The following is an 18,968-nucleotide window of genomic DNA, read 5'->3' as shown; positions in this document are numbered from 1 at the left end:
AATTGCGAGATATACTTTAGTAGCCAAACTTTAGTACTACAAACTTTCATTATTGGTGGAATGCCGATAGAAATGTTTCAAATTCTGAAACATACAGCGTCAATTCGAAAGAATTACAATTCAATTAACATCATTACTTTTTATGTACAATTTATGTCTAAATGTCTTACACATTTATCGATATTGTTAGTAGCATTTACTTACCAACAAACTAAAATATAATTTGTACATTTTCCATCTTCAGAAATTCTAATTCAATATCTAATTAATAGTAAAAGCATCGCCCATGGTAACTTGTTCAACAAAAAACATGGAAAACATACTCTTTCTTATTAAATAAATAATTAAATATCTTCAAAATATTCTGTATTCAAATGAATAGCACGTAATTATAAATATTTAATACTTTTACTAATAATATGTTTTATAGTTTTAGGTATTTAGCTATAAATACTTACTGTCCTACCTTGTCTATCTGTTTTTTCTTAATCTCGAGAAAGGAGTTGGATAGATAAAAGTTGAGACAAGATGTGGAAAGCTTAGGGCAAGAGGCCCAGATTAACTATATAAAAATTTCCTGTTTAGAACCGAAAAAATGTTACTTTCGATTCAAAATTTATCCGAACGACTTTATTGCTAACAGGAAAAGTATGATGTACTGGGGCAAGATTCCCACTAAAAGAATTGAAAACATTGTGACGAAAAGTTGCTGCCCGGCATCATGACGATGTCACAATAAATAATCGCTGGTTAGAATTAGTTTGTTTATTTCGTTACGGCAACTCGACACGTGAGTAATCTGCGAGGAAAGGATTCATCCCGGAAAGTCGTTTATGTGATGTTGGCCCCAATTTAATTGTTACTAAAGTGAAGAAAATCCGAAGAACTCTACTTGGCCAGTCCGTTGGCCATGCCGGAATCTACGATCGACTAACAGTGTTCGGTGGTTTGTCCACTCGGTTACTGAAGTATACTTATTAAACTGCAAAGAGAAGAAAAAAACTGTAGAGCTATAAATTTCCAGTCGTTTGTTATCTCTGACCTTCCTTAATTTCTACAACGTAATTTGATATATGAAAGTCGAGACCAGACATGGAAATCGCAACAGAAGAAAACCAAATTACCTATTCATAAACTTTTGATTTGTACCGCAATTTACGTTATTTCAATACGGAAATTGTCCCCCAAACGAAATTAGATACATGACCGGGCTATTGCTAACGGGAAAAGTATGATGTACTGTACGGGACAAAACACTACTACACTGCACGCAGGCGACTGGTATCTGCTATCTGTCGCAGTAATGGCGTATTCGTGCAACTATTTCGCGCTAAATTATTGTCGCAGTAATTTGGTAAATATAGTATATATTTTATAGAATTATGTCCTTGTTTGAAAAAAGTATATGTAGTTAATTATTTTCTTAAATTTCTATCAATAAATGGCACTATGAGTAATCTAAAAAATCGAATGTAAACAAAAATTAGTTGATTTATAAAAACCGAATAGATATTTTGGGATGGAATGTACGACGTGATGCACTATAAAAGTATCTGAAAGTATTTGAAAGTAAGTACAGTGTTCCGTAGCAATTGGTCGAACGGCCTAGAAGTGTATAGCGAACAAACAAAAAAACATCCTCACGTCTTTCTTCATAGTTACCCACCAAAAATAAAACCCCAAAATAAAATTGATTGGCACGCGTAATTTTTAGTAAGCGCTGCGATTATCATTGTCAAGCACGGATTTTTTGGTTTCATAAACAATACATTTCAAGAATACTTTCAACGCGATTGTTGTAGTGAATTGTTCGATGCGGGATAATCGAATGCGAGTTCTGAATTTAAAATGAATTTTTCTAGTAAGTTAAACTATATTTTTATTGTATAATTTTAATAAGTCTTTAACAACAAGTTGGCAGTGAATATAAACACACGCCACTAATAGTAATTTTGTACGGGATGTTTAAAAATCCAAATGAAAATGTGATAGGATGGAACGATATTTACTGCTGAAGACAATTACAGCATTAAATGTATTTTCTGCAAATGAATAGCAATTTATTATTTTATTTCTGCATATTTTCTGATATTTAAATATTCGTTTCCATCAAAATAAATAAAAAGAAGCAAACAGAAATCACAACAACATTTTTACAATAGAATAAGAAGTACAAAAATAACATTGAAATCTGTTGTTAATTAAATTTAAATAATCTTGTAAAATGTGAAAACTGTAATCCAAAAGCTAATGTACTAGCGTTTAATGTATACTTACGACTTGATTTCCAGTACAATTCAGGTTTTGGTCATTAAATGATGCTATATTTTCTATTTACAAAATGTTTTGGTCTATTACATAATTCATCCATATTGCTGAGTACATACAGCAAATAAATTGATATTCGCCTTTAGATAAATGCAAACAATGTTCATTTATAATGAAGAATAACAAATATGGCAATTACTTTCAATTAGTTAAAATTATCCATCGATTTCCTTTTATTTTTTATCGTGGTTTTCGAGTGTAAAGATATAAATGAACATTTCATTATTTACATTTTTGAAGGTAATTTACGAACTGAATATTTAAAACTCATTTTACTCCGACTTTTTCTTAAATTGCATCAATGAAGATAAAGTAAGGTTCTGACTATACGCTAATAAATATCCGTTAATTTATTTCGACTGAGAATAGCTTATATATTACGTCTAAATTAAAGCATTTCTAAGCAGAAATTAATTAATTTTTTTTTAATTTTAATTTTAATTTTTGTGGATTTGCTATAGAATAAAGTTCTAAAATATATCTCTAGAATAACAATTTCATTTGTTTATTTGGTGTAAAGTATTTGTCATTTGCTTCGTTGCTCTTTCCCAAATTCCTATATAATTTTTGAATTCGGGGAAAAAAAGTGTTACGAATTTCTCTGCTTATTGTGTTTACTTTTATTCTCTAGATTGTGATAATGAAATAGAAGTTGATGATAGAAATGAAAATGCTTCGTCAGATCGAAAAGAAGCCAAGTTACAAGATTCTGTCGATACAATTGTACATTGTATTTTGTATCTGGCAGAATGTAAGAGAAGAGAAGAAGCAAAATCGTCTTCTTCTGTAAGTTACAATTCAATGGAAACAAATGAAACTAGTTTAATAATTCTTATCATTTAAACTTTACAACTGAAAAACCTATTACAACAATGCGTAATCTTACAAAGTGTGTTATTTAAATGGTTGCAAATTGTTTATTTATTACTAAAAAATATTTCTGGAAGTTAATAAAAAAACACTACGCGTACTGTAAGATTATTATATTAGGAATCAGAATTTTTCACTTTTTACAGGATTTTGCTGAGAAAAGAAGAATGGATCAAGACTCATTGGAAATAGACGAAGAAGGAGAAGAATTAGATAAAGGTGAGGTCGCAGAAAGATTATGAAAAACTTTTCGATTCCTAAAGTAATTTGTTTAAAAACTATTAAGGAATAATTTGATGTTAGACTCATTGTGTTAAAATCTCTTTAAATCAATCAATCAATTACTGTTAAGAAACTTAACATTAATTGTTAAGCGGCAGTCTTTCAGGTGTGTTCGATGAAATAGTTTATTATATTCGAAACGATTCAAAACTTAGCATTAATTTCAAAATATTTATTTCTACAAAAATTCTAAAAAAAATTTATTTCTACAAAAATATTCTGAACTTACTGTTTATACATGTGTAGTGCTTCGTCATTTCATCTATAGTTTAAATATTATATGTGTATATATTTATAAACGTTTCGTCCGGGCTTAATTTGTGAGAATGAATAAATATTTAAATAAAAACAAATATTTCACAATAACACGAATATTTTACAATGTTATATTTGTATTTTTTGTCATGAACTTATTTATAGTTAATAGTAGAACTATGATATTAAATTACAAAAAAACTGAAATGCAAATTATAAAATTATTTTATTTTAGATAATACTATGAAAGAGATCAGAGAAATGTCCGAAACAGTGGAAATGTCCAGAGAAATAAGAAAGTATGATAAAAATAAAACTGGTGCCATTGGATTTTCACTTGAATCCACGACAGAAGATGACATTAATGATAAAGTAAGAAAATACTTTCTAATTTTCCCTACTTTACACTTAAAAACACAGTTTTGTTCCCTGCTAAACTTTCTTTTTGAATAGTATTTTGGTATTTTAAGATTTTCAATTTTTCTCTTTTGTCTGAAATAATTTTATACTTTTAAAACGATTAACTTTAAAAAGTTCATGTTAAAATATTGAAAAAAATAATTCGAATAATCAGTTTTGAAAGATTTAAATATTACTTTAAAAATGAACAAATTTACGAAAAGACTAATTCAAATATTGAATATTTAGTTTTTCGAAAATTGGTTGTTACAGCGGAATGATGGCATTCGATTAAAAAAATTACATAATACGAGGTTATCGGTCAGCACAAAATATGTTTTAAATGGTTTTCTACAGTGCGAGTTCAAATATTTGGTGTATTTTAAGTGAAATTTGATTAGTCGGCAGATTAGTTTTTGTAAAAGAAACAGTTTGTCAGAACTTACATTAAAAGTTTAAGATATATTTTCAATTGTTGTCTACTTCACCAATGAAATTGTGGCATTTCGTACCATCCGAGTATCGTTAGAAACATGAGAATGACAGACTAAAATAATTACTTTTTATATGTTTTTCATTTTAATGTTCATTATATAATTGTATTAGATTTATGTAATAACGTAAGTATTTAACACAGCGGGTGACCCATTTTATACGTTATAAAAATTCTTTGTTTTCCTACTGTACACAATTTTAAAAAATTCGTAAATGTCACTGGGCGTGATAAACCCTTACATAAGATAACCTGTGTAACTGTATATCAAATACTATGATATTATATAATAGAAGAGTTAGAAGTACAAAATAATGTAATAATCTTAATTGTAATCTGCTAGTTTACCAATATATTTATAATCTTTGCAGAAAACAACGAAGTGTGCAGATGTGTTTAAATATTTATTCTGCAAACTTCCCTGCATCATCTTTTCCTGTTGGAAAAGGAGAAAGTAAAATGCTCAAAGGTGAAAAAGGTAGGTGAATTATTACGTAAGTTTTGATTATAAACATGACTCTTATTTAATAAATGTTAATCGGTGTAAGATTTGGCATGCTTATGATAATTAACGAAAACAAAAACAAAGGTTACGATAAATGTGCAAAAATAAAAATTCACATAAAATTCAACTAACTTTAACACCACGTCATTCTACTAGTAAATTATTTTCTTAGAATATAATGCTATAATTGTGAATCTCAATTTATTCCGTCGTTTGTCGGTTCGGATCAGCGTCTGAATAACAGTAATGTCTACAAGAATTTCTTTATCTTGCTATCACTGTAATTTCATTATTTATGAAGTTGACAATAGAACACACTGCTGATACTCCTAAAGTCCAGGCTAGTTAATAAAAACAGTTAATTGCGGAAACAGAATATTTTAGCTTTCACATTTAACGGACTTTACTCTCTTGATTATAAAATTACTTTATGTTATAACCATAACTGGTTTTATGGTAAGGCCGCATCTTAGTCAACTTAGTTTGTTATATTCCATACGCACTGCTTATTTCAATCTAAATTGTGATCAAGGTCGGCGACTATCCTGTGTTGTGATTTCTCTCCACCGTTTCAATCTCAACTGAAACGAAATTCAATTTCATTTGACTAAAGAGATTTCTTTAAAGTAGATCTAGTCATAAAAGCATTCTCACAATTCCACACACGCGAGAAAATACAAGATGGTTATAGAACACGTGTCGGGCTATCAACCGAGAAATAAAAAAGACATCTGAAGTGACGACGACATCTGTCTATTATTAGATATATGGTAAGAAAAAGTATTTATTTATGACCAAACCTACCGTTTTGTTTGTTGGTGTTCGTAAATTCCGGCATAATCATGTCAGTTTTATCGTTGCGTGTAATAGCCGGCTTCTTCTCAAGCAGATTGCCTGTGCGAACGGCTCGACGTTTGTCTGGCGACAGTTACAATTTAGATTGTAGGTAAATCGAGATCGAAGCTAGTCGCGAACGTAGCATTACTGTATTTACTTTGTGCTTGTTTGTCCCTGGTTATTTGCCTGTACTTTTACGTTTTACCATTTATTGAGTAGATAATATTATTAAAAAATTTCACAGACTTTTGACAAAAGTGTAATTAGTCTGCGTTGAGCAAAATTTAAAGCAGTGCTTTACAAATACTAAGATTTTCGAATTTACAAAAATCACTACAAATTCTCGATCTGTCTACAATTTTACATATATTTTGTTTTAATTTGTGATCTCTGCCAACTTTTGCTTTTGTTTATTTGAAATTCGGACGACTGTTCCTTCTGTTGCTCGACTTGTATGTTTCTGTATATTGTACACATCTGTGTGTCTGCACAAACAAGTGTGTAAAAAGAAAGTTTAAAGTTTTCATAAAAGACAGTTTCATAAGATATTTAAAAAAAAAACTCATATTATCACATTTTAAACACAGCTAACTCTTACAGAATTAATTAAATTTTGTAATAGTTAGAAAACTTCATTTTCAGAAAACCCAGATAATTTGTGTAAGAGGTGAGGAGCAATTTTATTAAATTAATGTGTTTTTCTGCTATGAAATACTTTTATTATTTGTGGCATAAATACTTTTGAAATAAACTTAAAATATGGACAAATTTCGAACTTTTAGGGTTTCAATAATAAGTCTTGTAATTGAAAATTAATTTAATATCGCTTCTTTTAATATTTTAACAGAACAAATTGAAGAGTAGCAGTCTTCTTAATGGGTTTTTTTATATGATTTGTGAAAAATCGATTTGAAGATAAATTTTCGGTAATTATTCCGGTGATTATTTTCGTATTTATTTATAAGTGTTTGAGTCAAATAGTATTTTTATTATTCATATAAAAATTAAACTTACATTTGAGATTATTTCTATAATAATTGCAGAATTATTCTGAGAACTAATTGTATTTATTATTATACGTCACAGGCACATTATAAAGTTTTTCTGTGAAAATTGCTAGTGCAAAATTATTGAATACTCAATATTTTTAATTTAAATTATTAAACGTATTTCAACTGAACTGATTGAAAATTTTGAAAAATTTATCAATTTACAAACGCACATGTCATCTGAGCTTTCAAGAATAAAAATTCAGAAGAAGCGAATATAATAAAATAATATAATGACTGTGATTAGAAGAAAAGTGGCTTGAAAACGAACCATTTCAGTGACTCCAAATTGTTGCATTCATGATGTATTCTAGAAGAAAAATTCCACTATTTACATGTTTATATTCGTATTTAAAACGTAGGTTTTACATCAGTTATTTCTAGTTCGTTGATGTTCGAAAAAAGTTTTTTCTTTACTTGTTTGTGTTTCGTTCACATTCGAAAAAAACAAAAATAGTTTTTCTTTGTTTATTTGTGTTTTGATCACATGCGAAAAACAAAGAGGAGTTATTCTTTCTTTCATTGTGTTTTGTTCACATTCGAAAAAAACAAAAATGTTTTTCTTTGTTTATTTGTGTTTTGTTCATATTCAAAAAACAAAAAAAGTTTTTCTCTGTTTATTTGTGTTTTGTTTACATTCGAAAAAAACAAAAATAGTTTTTCTTTGTTTATTTGTGTTTTGATCACATGCGAAAAACAAAGAGGAGTTATTCTTTCTTTCATTGTGTTTTGTTCACATTCGAAAAAAACAAAAATGTTTTTCTTTGTTTATTTGTGTTTTGTTCATATTCAAAAAACAAAAAAAAGTTTTTCTCTGTTTATATTGTGTTTTGTTTACATTCGAAAAAAACAAAAATAGTTTTTCTTTGTTTATTTGTGTTTTGATCACATGCGAAAAACAAAGAGGAGTTATTCTTTCTTTCATTGTGTTTTGTTTACATTCGAAAAAAACAAAAATAGTTTTTCTTTGTTTATTTGTGTTTTGATCACATGCGAAAAACAAAGAGGAGTTATTCTTTCTTTCATTGTGTTTTGTTTACATTCGAAAAAAACAAAAATAGTTTTTCTTTGTTTATTTGTGTTTTGATCACATGCGAAAAACAAAGAGGAGTTATTCTTTCTTTCATTGTGTTTTGTTCACATTCGAAAAAAACAAAAAAGTTTTTCTTCGTTTATTTGTGTTTTGTTCACATTTAAGATAAACACAAAAAATTTTTTTTATTTAATTGTGTTTTTCTTTCATATTCCAAAAAAGACAAAAAATAGTTTTCTTATATTTATTTATTATTCATTCATACTTCAAAAAAATCAAAATAGTTTTTTTTATCGTTACTTGTTTTCTTAATATTTTAAAAAAGACAAAAATAGTTATCCTATATTTATTTGTTTTGTCTATATTCAAAAAAGGACAAAAAATAGTTTATTTATATTTATTCATTATTTATTTATATTTCAAAAAAATCAAAAAAGTTTCTTTATATTTATTAGTGTTTCTTAATATTTCAAAAAAGACAAAAAATAGTTTTTTATATTTATTTGTTTCGTTAATATTTCAAAAAAGACAAAAAATACTTATTTTATATTTATTTGATTTCTTCATATTCGAAAAAAGACAAAAAATAGTTTTCTTTTATATTTATTTATTATTCATTCATATTCCAAAAAAAGAACAAAAAAAGTTTATTTATATTTATTTGTTTTGTTTATATTCAAAAAAGGACAAAAAATAGTTTATTTATATTTATTCATTATTTATTCATATTTCAAAAAATCCAAAAATAGTTTTTTATATTTATTTGTTTCGTTAATATTTCAAAAAAGACAAAAAATACGTTTTCTATATTTTTTCTGTTTCGTTTATATTTCAAAAACACCAAAAAACGTTTTTTCATATTCATTTGTTTTGTTCATATTTTAAAAAAGATTTAGAAAGATTGTTATGTATTCATCTGTGTTTTGTTTATATTCTAAAACAAACAAAAAAAGTTTATTCTTTATTTGTTTTATTCATATTGAAAAAACAGATTTTACTGTATTTATTTGTGTTTTTGTTCATGTTTAAAAGAAATGTTTATTCTTTATTTATGTGTTTTTTTCATATTTAAAAAAGCAAAAAAAAGGTTTGTTTTTAATTTTTGTTTAATTGATATTCGAAAAAAATGTTTCTTTTTTGTTCATTTGTGTTTCATTTATATTAAATAAAGCATTTTAAAAAGTTTGTTCTTTATTTATTTTTTTCTTCCACAATCGAAAAAAAACTTATTTTGATATACAGAAAGGAATAACTATAGATAAAGGGAAAACGATTGTCAGCATACAAAATCTACTTGACGTAATCAGGAAGTTATTTAACTGAATGACTGAACAATTTCCTAACTGGAAAAAAGTTAAGCAAACAACTATATTAAAATGAACTATAAACACTTTTGTTATTACAAGATGTCGACTACACAACTGTTTATTTAATCACTCCTGAACAAAATAACATTCTACATAAATGTATCAATGTATTGCATTTCGAATGAATGTTAACACATAAATTTAGAATATAATTTGTATTTTCTTACATATATTACGAATTTGATACTTATCACAAATATGCAAATTTTATTACTTAACAAGAATAAATAAATGTTATGATATATGTCATTTTTGTCACATTTTTTATTTTTAAGAGAAAGACAGATAAAATGTATCATTTGTATAAAATTCCTTCGAATTCATCTTTAATTTTACTGTTAAAAAATCACAATTCCTTCTAATTATTATTTGATTGTTAAAAATTAGAAACAAATGTGAGAATTTGGAAACATGAAATCAGAGCATTTGCTTGGAAAGAAAAGATTTATTTAAAATCAATTTCAATTACTTAATGAATTAATAAATTATTGAATTAGAAAAACGAATAATACAATTTTCCATTACTTTCGAAATTGGTTGACAGAGTGCGACAAAATTTTCTTTCTGTTCATCAACTTTTTGTGGCTAGATCTTATCTCACATGTTGACAATACATATGACAGTATGACTGAACCCTGAGATTCTTTCGCACGTGTAACAATTTACAACCCGATTGAAGTAGATTCGAAGATAAAAAAGATAAATATCCCGTTTTTGACTCTCTTTTCTTAAAGTTCCATTGTCTAATCCACCCTCATCAGTTTTTCTTGCCTTCAGTCTCCCTTATCTCTCACTGAGCCAACAGATTGGTGAAGTGTATCACTTTTTTTTTGACTATAGAATGTGCCCTTCATTCAAAGACATTCTCATATTTTAAAGAGATATTATGCTTTGTTCGAAAGCTTTTTCTCTCGGTGTATTAAAGGGGTAATTCGCTAGTTTATTATGATAATCTGGAGAAATAAAAACAAGCTTTTCTTAAATTTATAAGACTTCTTCCAGTTTTATTTAATTATTTGTGAAAGTAAAAGAGATTGTTGTAGGAGAAACAAATTATACAAATTTTAATTGTCGTGTAATAGTGATATACCGAAAAGAAATAACATTTTCTTTTAGTATATTCACTTCCAGTAGAGAGATCATATCTCACATGTTTATGAAAGTTGCCTGTGCAAAGCAGCAAAAGTATACAATCATATGGGATAGACTAACACTCCCAATTGGAAAAAAGCACGAGATTAACAAAGCAGGAATCTCAGTTTCTGCGCAGACTCTCCCCTAGAAGCCTGTGGAACAAGGTTTAGTCTGTCAACACTCTTATCTACAAGCTGTGATTTGTATCTCCTTTGAAAGCAACAGCAGAGAAGAACCCCAACAGCTATGCTGACATCTGCTTGACTACATCTGAAAACTTCTATCTAACCTACAAGAAATATTATGCTTAACCAAATGCGAACTCTCTGTCTGTCTGAGAAATAAAATATATCGAGTATCTAACTGTAATCACATTTAGATACTCGATATATTTTATCTCTTTTCAGATATTAGATAACGAGATTTAAGAAATGCGTTTCTCAATTGGACAGCATAGTACTACTCTCGTTTCTTGGGTTGCAGAGGTCGCACCGGGCCTCAGGTGTTTCTTCCTAAAAGAGGAAAAGGTGAACTTGCAGTGGACTAGGTGTAGTGCGGTAGACTTTCTCCCATCAAATCAGCGTTTCAAATGACTAAAATTTGAGCATTTCGCCAAGAATTGCGATGCAGAAGATCGTACACGCAGTCAGTGTAGAGGCAATCATGCTTTTATAGATTGCAATTGGAAAACAGAAACTCCAAAATGCATAAACTGCATTAGAAAGAATAGTAAGAAAATAGACCGTAATGCGCTCGATAAAATCTGTCCTGCCTTTATTCGATCAAGAATACAGCTCCTTGCCAGAATAGACTATGGCATCTAACAGAAATACTGATTTTTGCCGTAGAAACTCTCAACTACGCATTGTACAGATTAATCTGGAACGAGCGATCTCTGCCAACTCTCAGAAATGCAAGCAATCTGCAAGACAGACTATGGACTGTGATAGTTCTTGTAATGCAGTTACCAGACTTCAAAAGTAAAATTCGTGCAGATAAATTTAAGTAGAATGATTGCTGCCAGTTCACAGCTTTGCTATGAACTTTAAAACTTTGATATAATCCTAATTCAGGAGCCCTATTGTGTTAACAATAGGGTTGCCTGCTATTAAACTAGGAACAATATCATGCAACATAATGAGGGGCAGCCTTGAACTGCGAACATCGTGACAAATTAGCATCTTGCCTTTATACAAAATCTAAGATACTCCTCCAACAACTTGATTTGCATTGAAATTGCCCTGCCACAGCTTCAAGTTATTATCTTTAACGTGTACACTTCAAGTGAAACCAGTATTACTGATGTTCTTCATCCTCTCTTAGAGGCAATGGGACGCTTCAGAAATGCACAATTCCTAATAGCTGGGGACTTCAATGCGCACTCCCCTACATGGGGTGGTGAGCGTAGTGACAGAAGAGGAGGGGCTCTGGAAAACTTTGTGGCAGAACATGATTTACTAATCCTTAATGATCCTAGCTTGCAGCCCACCTTTACAAGTGAGAATGGCGTTTTTTGGATTGACATTACTATCTGCTCAGGAGGACTTCATCCCTTTATAAAGGACTGGAAGGTTGGCACCATAGATAGTCTTTTGGATCACGAATATGTTTTGGCTATCAGCCATATTTTTTTGTGTTTCTTTTATAGTTCGTAAGTTATAAATACATATACATATATATATATATATTTTTCCTTTCCTTCTTCTTCCTTCATTTCTACTTTCTTATTTCCGTTCCTTTGTTTCAACAATTCGTATATCAACCGTTATCGCTGGAGGGGGAGGATTACCTTTTCTAAGAACCAAGGGAGAAACAACGAAGAGGGTATTAGGACTTCCACGAATTTGGGGAGTGCGAACAAAATAAAAGAAGAAGCCCTGAGGGCTAAATGGTAGAAGAACGGACACTTTTTGGCTGGACCTCGAGAGGAGAACGGAGGTGCAAAGCAGCGATCGAGACTCAAAAGAGAGAAAAAGAAAGAAGGCTGCAGGACCGTCGAGGCCAGAGAAAAATAGGCACGAGGGCCAGAGTGCCCCGAGAGAATAGGAGAACATCGAGGACGAACAGCCGAATAAGGAAGAGGAGAAAAGGCCATCATTGTGGAAGGGCACATTCTCGAGGGTATCGTCGATCAACGTGAACCCGGGTACTTTCTATCTATTTCTATATACTTTCTATCTTTCCTAAGTTAATCCGTTCCTGTATTACATTAGTTTTAAGGTAGTTATAAGTTTAGTTTTTAAGTCGGTTGTAAAGGTTTTATGTTACGTGCGTGTGTATTATTGCTTGTACGCGAATAAGTGGCGACCCCTTTCCCAGTGAGAATACTCAAGTTGGGATCAATTGTAAATAATAAAAAAAAGAACCGTGTTCCGAGAGAAATAAAAGAATATTTAATTGTACATATAAGTTTTTGTGTTCCTATTTAAAACGTTTGTTTGCAGATGTACAAATCTCTCGATACGAACAACCACAGTGACGTCCACGACAGGATCCCAACTGTGAAGGGGTATACGGGTCGCACGTGTTATAGGGTTAATTTGTGTTATATCTATTTTTCTGTTGTGTAATTATTATATATTATTAAGATTAGTGTAACAATAATGAACGGCCAAGTCGGTAGTTCAATTGGCAGTAATGGAATGAGCCCAACTCAACCTTTTTGGTGATGGGCTTTCTAGGGATCATCCCTAGAAAGCCCATCACCAAAAAGGGTTCCCGCAAACCTATATTTACGGGAACGCCGCAAATGTGAAACAGTTTTTTCGGGTGTACTATAGATTACTCCCTATGGAATTTCAGGACTTTGATTATATATTTGAACTCAGGGGACCGAAACGAGTTCAACGGTACCCTATTTTTGGACCGGAGACGAAAAATAAAAAAGTTATCATACTTTCTCCCGGCGATCGCGCGATGATAGGGAGTCGCGTCGCTCTCCGCTATGTGGCTTCGCTATCGCAATCGGGAGTCGCGTGCTTGCCGTTAAAATTGCCTTTAGTAGACGTTTCCCCCCTTTTTTTACTTTGTTCAAGAACTACCGTGAATCGATCACTAGTTTAGCACATGGCGGCGTGTGGTGGCTCCCATACGAGAGGTCAGTCGGGAGCACAAACAGTGGAAACGGCCGCCATGTTCGCGATCGCGCGATGATCGGAAGTCGCGTCGCTCTCTCCGCTCTCGTATCGCGTGTTTACCCTCTGGAAGATGACCGTAGTCTGACGTCATGGTTTGCAGACTTTACCGCAAGATGGAAATACTAGCAACTACGGTGCAGTCTGCATGAAAGCATTAAAAAAGTATGGTAAGTGAAAAAGTATGATAACTTTTTTATTTTTCGTCTCCTGTCCAAAAATAGGTACCGTTGAACTCGTTTCAGTCCCCTGAGTTCAAATATATAATCAAAGTCCTGAAATTCCATAGGGAGTAATCTATAGTACACCCGTTTTTTCGAACTATAGAAAATATTGCCCAGCTTGCCAGATGGAATGATGAAGTCAAAGTTGCCGCCCTGCAATCGAGGCTGAAAGGGGAACCGCTTACGATATTCATGTGTCTCCTTGACCAATACTCCGGGTCGTATGAAGACATTAACAATGACTTAATAAAGGGCTTCAGGAAAAGAGAGACTGGAGACAAAGATATTCTAGACCAACTTTTAAGTTTAAAACAAGGACAAAATGAATCTGTAACGGAATTTTCAATTTGCACAAAAACTCTGTTGGCAAGGCCGTTAGGGATAACAACAAATTGAGATCGCTTAGGGACGATATAAGTAAGAAAAAATTTATAAAGGGACTGAATGGTAGTTTGAAAGGAAATGTATTAAGAAGGGCCCCTAAGACTCGAAGAGGCGTGTTATAGCCGAGGGCGAGGAAGCGATAGAACTTGAATGCGGTCATCGTTTTGAACGTAAAAACGTAAACGTTGGTATAGAGGAAGAATCGGATGTTATGGTAGGCAAGAGCAGTGATGGGATAGTTAGGGGAAATAAAGATGACGATAGAATTAGGGAATTGGAGAAGAAAGTCGAATCACTGGTTGAGGCTGTGAATAAGATGGCGACTAGAGACGAACAGAAGAGCAAAGGAGTAGGGAAAAGGTGTTACGTGTGCGGAGAGATAGGTCATTTCGCTCGAAATTGCCCGGAACGTAGAAGAAATCATTTAAACTCGTAGAGGAGCGTAATACTAGTTAGCATAACGTTCCTTTCGTAAATGTGAGACTGGCCGAAAAAGTCACTGAATGGCAAAGAGGTCTTCCGCTAGTGGTAGGAAGAATAGAAGGCATGAAGTGTCACTTTCTTATAGACACAAAGCCGGAGAAATTTATTTTAAATTCTAAGATGATAAGGGGTATATCCAACCGAAACATAGCACGTGCAACAGCAAATGGAGAAGGGTTGGGAATCAGGGGAATCGACGGTGAAGTGACAGAGTGCGAGAAATTAATACGTGCAAAAGTGGAGTACAGGAATCAGGCGAGTAAAGTGAAGATTGAGTGTATGCTATTATCGGGACACGTAGAATACGAAGGAATTCTAGGGACGGATGTAATTGGGAAAATCTATAAGTTCATAGATAGTATGAGAGTATCTATGGAGGAGAAAACACGTGGTTGCAGCGCGCTTATAAATGCACACGATGAATTGACGAACATTTCAAATATAGTAATTAAAGGGTTAGAGGGTCTTGTTTGGTCGCGCGGCTTCTGTGAGAAGCCATCTGGTCGTTATTTTTGTGGCATTTTTCCTGAAATTTTTAAAAAATTTCAAAAAATTTAAGTTCTCCAATTTTTTCGAACTGCAAAAAATGCAACAAATAACATTTTTATTGCGCGCCGAGTTTACTCAAAAAAAAATTCCAAAAAGTGCTGGCTTCTAACAGGCTTTCACGCGACTATGCGTGGTAATAAAAAATCGGGAAAAAAACGAGTTCGCGATAATCGCTTTCGTCGATCGCGACCATCGCGAGCATTTTTTACGCTATCAATTCTTTACTTTTAATATATATATATATTTTAAGTTTGTTTTTGGGCTGCAATTGTAAATACTTGAATAGTCTTATAAATCTTCAGTTTTGTCTGTTTGGCTGTCTGTCGTTTTTAATCTTGAGAATGGAGTTACGTAGATAAAATCCGACATCAGATCTGGAATTACTTTGACATTACTTTAACTAATCACAGACTTGTGAAAGGAAAAAATTGCCGCGAAAATTCCCTCCCCCAACTTTCGAAGTAAAATGTAAAGAATCGCAATAAATTCGCTTTTTAAATCGTTTTTTAGCTCTAATTAACTAATTTAATTCACTTAGACATTAAATTAGCTAATTTGACAATATTTAAGCGAATAAATATATTTATAAAACTATCTAGCAATAAATATTCCCGAGAAACTCTGCCTTCATATAGTAAGTCTATGGAAGATGTTCGTGCTGTTACTTGGCTTTAAAATTTTTGTTTCTACGCCTATTACGCTCTAATTGGTAATTTATATTATGACTGAATCAACTTCAATAAATGAGAGTTTTTTTAGACCATCTGGTCGGGATTTTCCCGCGAAGAACCAATTCACGTGATTAAAGTCAGAATGTAAACAAACGTTAAAAAATAGCTTTATTCTTTATTTTAGAGCCATAATTCTACTAGTTTTCATGTTATTTGACTTTACTTAGACAAGAAGATTTCTCATCAAATTGCTACTAAGTACCATCCCTCTCAGGCTACAGTCTTTGAAATATGTAAACAATCGTTATAAAATTGCTTGTTTCTATCGTTTTTTAGCTCTAATTAGCTAATTTATTGTTCTTAAAGAGTATTTAGGTGAGTAAACATTATTTTAGAACTGTGAAGATATAAATTATTTGTGAAAGTGAACATTTCCCCTCGCTGTTACATAATATGAGAAAATATGTAAACAATTGCATGCAAAATTGTGTAGTATAGTCGATTATTGTAAAAATTGCCAAAATAATATAAAAATAATATTTCTTATACATTATTACTAAGAAAACTTGTGTTGACTTCGATCATCAGATGACTCATCCACTCCCCTTATAGGAGAGTAATTAGAGAAGTACGAGGACTGTTCGGAAAGTTCGCGGCCTTCCCTATATGCGGCGCTGCGATTAATTTAATTTTTGGCGGAAATTATTCAAACATTTTTTCTAAAGATAAAATACCAATTTCCGCTTGATTTGTCGTAAAGTTTTGCCACGACCGCTTAGCAGATAGTTAGTGTGCAAATGCTTTGTCAAAAATGGAGAAGACAGAGACTCGTGCGGTCATAAAGTACCTGACGAAAAAAGGGTTGACTCCATCTCAAATCAAAGCTGACATGGATGAAGTTTTGGGAGTGTTTGCTCCTTCGTACACCATTGTGGAAAAATGGACAGCCCTTTTTAAATCTGGCAGAGAGAGTGTGGAAGATGACCCTCGCAGTGGACGGCCGTCAACTGCTGTCACTGAAGAAAATATCGACAAAGTTTACAATTTTGTGTTAGCAGATCGCCGTTTGAAAACGCGTGAGATAGCTGAGACAACAGGCATCTCTGTCGACCGAGAGCACCACGTCTTAACCGAAAATTTAAATATGACAAAGGTCTCAGCAAGTTTGTTGCCGCATCTGCTGACCGCCGAGCAAAATTGTGTTCGTACTTTGATGTCAAAGGAGTGTTTGGACTTCTACCAGAAAAATCCACATGATTTCTTGCATTGGTTTGTGACTACTGATGAAATGTGAATCCATTACTACACTCCTGAAACAAAAAAAAAAAAAAAAACAGTCGAAGCAGTGGAAACACCACAGTTCGCCACCACCAAAAAAGGCAAAGACAGTTCCATCAGCGGGGAAAGCTGGGGATGCTAAAGGCATCATCTTTATTGACTACCTAGAAAGAGGAAAGACCATTAATGCTGTCTATTACTGTGAACTTTTTAAAAAACTGAAGAAAGAAATCGAAGAAAAGAGGCAACACTTGAAGAAGAAAAAGGGTTCCATTCCACCATGATAATGCGCCTGCATATTCCACCAGAATCTCCGAGCAAAAGATAAACGAACTTCGCTTCCAATTAGTTTCACATCCACTGTACTCACCTGATTTGGCCCTCAGTGACTTCCACCTTTTTCCAAACCTAAAAAAATTTTTGGCTGGAAAGAGATTCCACTCAAATGACGAAAACCATCTCTGAAGTGAATGAGTATTTTGCACACCTTGACAAATCGACCTATTGTGATAGCATAAAAAAGCTAGAACATCGCTGGAATAAGTGCATTGCTAATAAAGAAAACTATATTGAAAAATAAAAAAGTTTTAACATTATTTTGTTTGTTGTTCTATTTGAGGCCGCGAACTTTCTGAACAGCCCTCGTAGTGTGAAAAATGACAATAACTTCCTACTTGCTGTAGCTAGCAGGCTGTGGTTTGTTTTCTTTTCAAACGAAAGATATGTGTGACTAATAAATCTACGACATTTTAGCGAATTTCTATAAATAAATAATTTTTTTCTGTTTAGTTCGGAAATTTAAAATTTTATCATAATTTTAAATTCGTGAATAACAAAATACAAAACTACGATAAACTGTAATATGACTTTGCTAAAAAACGAAAAAAAAAAACAGATGAATGTAGCGCGAATTTGAAGCGAGATACCACATTTGAAACGACACTTGCATCTGTAAACATGCTTTTCTTGCAAAACATCGTGTTTTTGATAGAAGAATGCAGAGTTTTTATGAAAATTCTGTATATGAATATTTTTCATTATCTTATTATCAGAGAAAGATTTTTATCTGTCCTCCATTGCTAGAGCCACAATACCCTCTGAAGTTTGTCATGAAGAGAGAAATAGTATATTGTAAACAATGACATTTCACACCATGAGGCTATACAAGGGTGCAGTTCGTTTAGTACAAAAAAGAATTTTTACACAAGTACAAACCATTTATTATATCACAGTAATACTTATTCTATAATTATTAGTTTCTAGCTTTATATGCTGACATAAAAGCTTTACAAAAAACCCACGAAAAATCAGAATAATTTATAATACGTCATTTCATAAAATGAATTTCTAAAAAATTTTAGTATAAAACTTTATTTATTTTATTATCTACTATTTAGAAACTTATTATTTTTCATATAACACAAAACTGGCAAGGAGACACTTAGCACAGGCTTCAGTGCAGATACACAGTTGAATGACCTTGAGAACAGCTGATTGTAAACTTTTCGCAAAATGTTCCAAACAACGCCTGAGGGGGTGTAAGTTTTCTACACACGTCTGAACTAGTTACTGTAAATACTCGAATGTATTTCGTTATTTTCTTAATAATTTTTATACCAGTTTCCTCTTTTACTTATATTATATGCTAAGCCTAATCTCATTAACCTAACATTGTTTTTTTTTTGTGTTTTAC

The 18,968-nt window shown here is 31.8% G+C and overlaps 1 protein-coding gene across 1 annotated transcript; it reads left to right on the top strand.

Annotated features, from left to right (window-relative positions):
• Positions 1–16,808: 16,808 nt before the first annotated feature.
• LOC136968068 (protein GVQW3-like) lies at positions 16,809–17,291 on the top strand. Its single transcript, XM_067262029.1, has one exon. It carries the CDS (start codon positions 16,809–16,811, stop codon positions 17,289–17,291), a length of 483 nt encoding a protein of 160 aa, XP_067118130.1.
• The last annotated feature ends 1,677 nt before the right edge of the window (positions 17,292–18,968 follow it).

Source organism: Centruroides vittatus, unplaced genomic scaffold (genome assembly GCF_030686945.1).
Source record: "Centruroides vittatus isolate TY-2023 unplaced genomic scaffold, ASM3068694v2 contig_1385, whole genome shotgun sequence".
Taxonomy (NCBI): domain Eukaryota; kingdom Metazoa; phylum Arthropoda; class Arachnida; order Scorpiones; family Buthidae; genus Centruroides; species Centruroides vittatus.
Note: the sequence above shows the minus strand (reverse complement) of the source record. Positions and strands in the feature narration are given on the sequence as shown.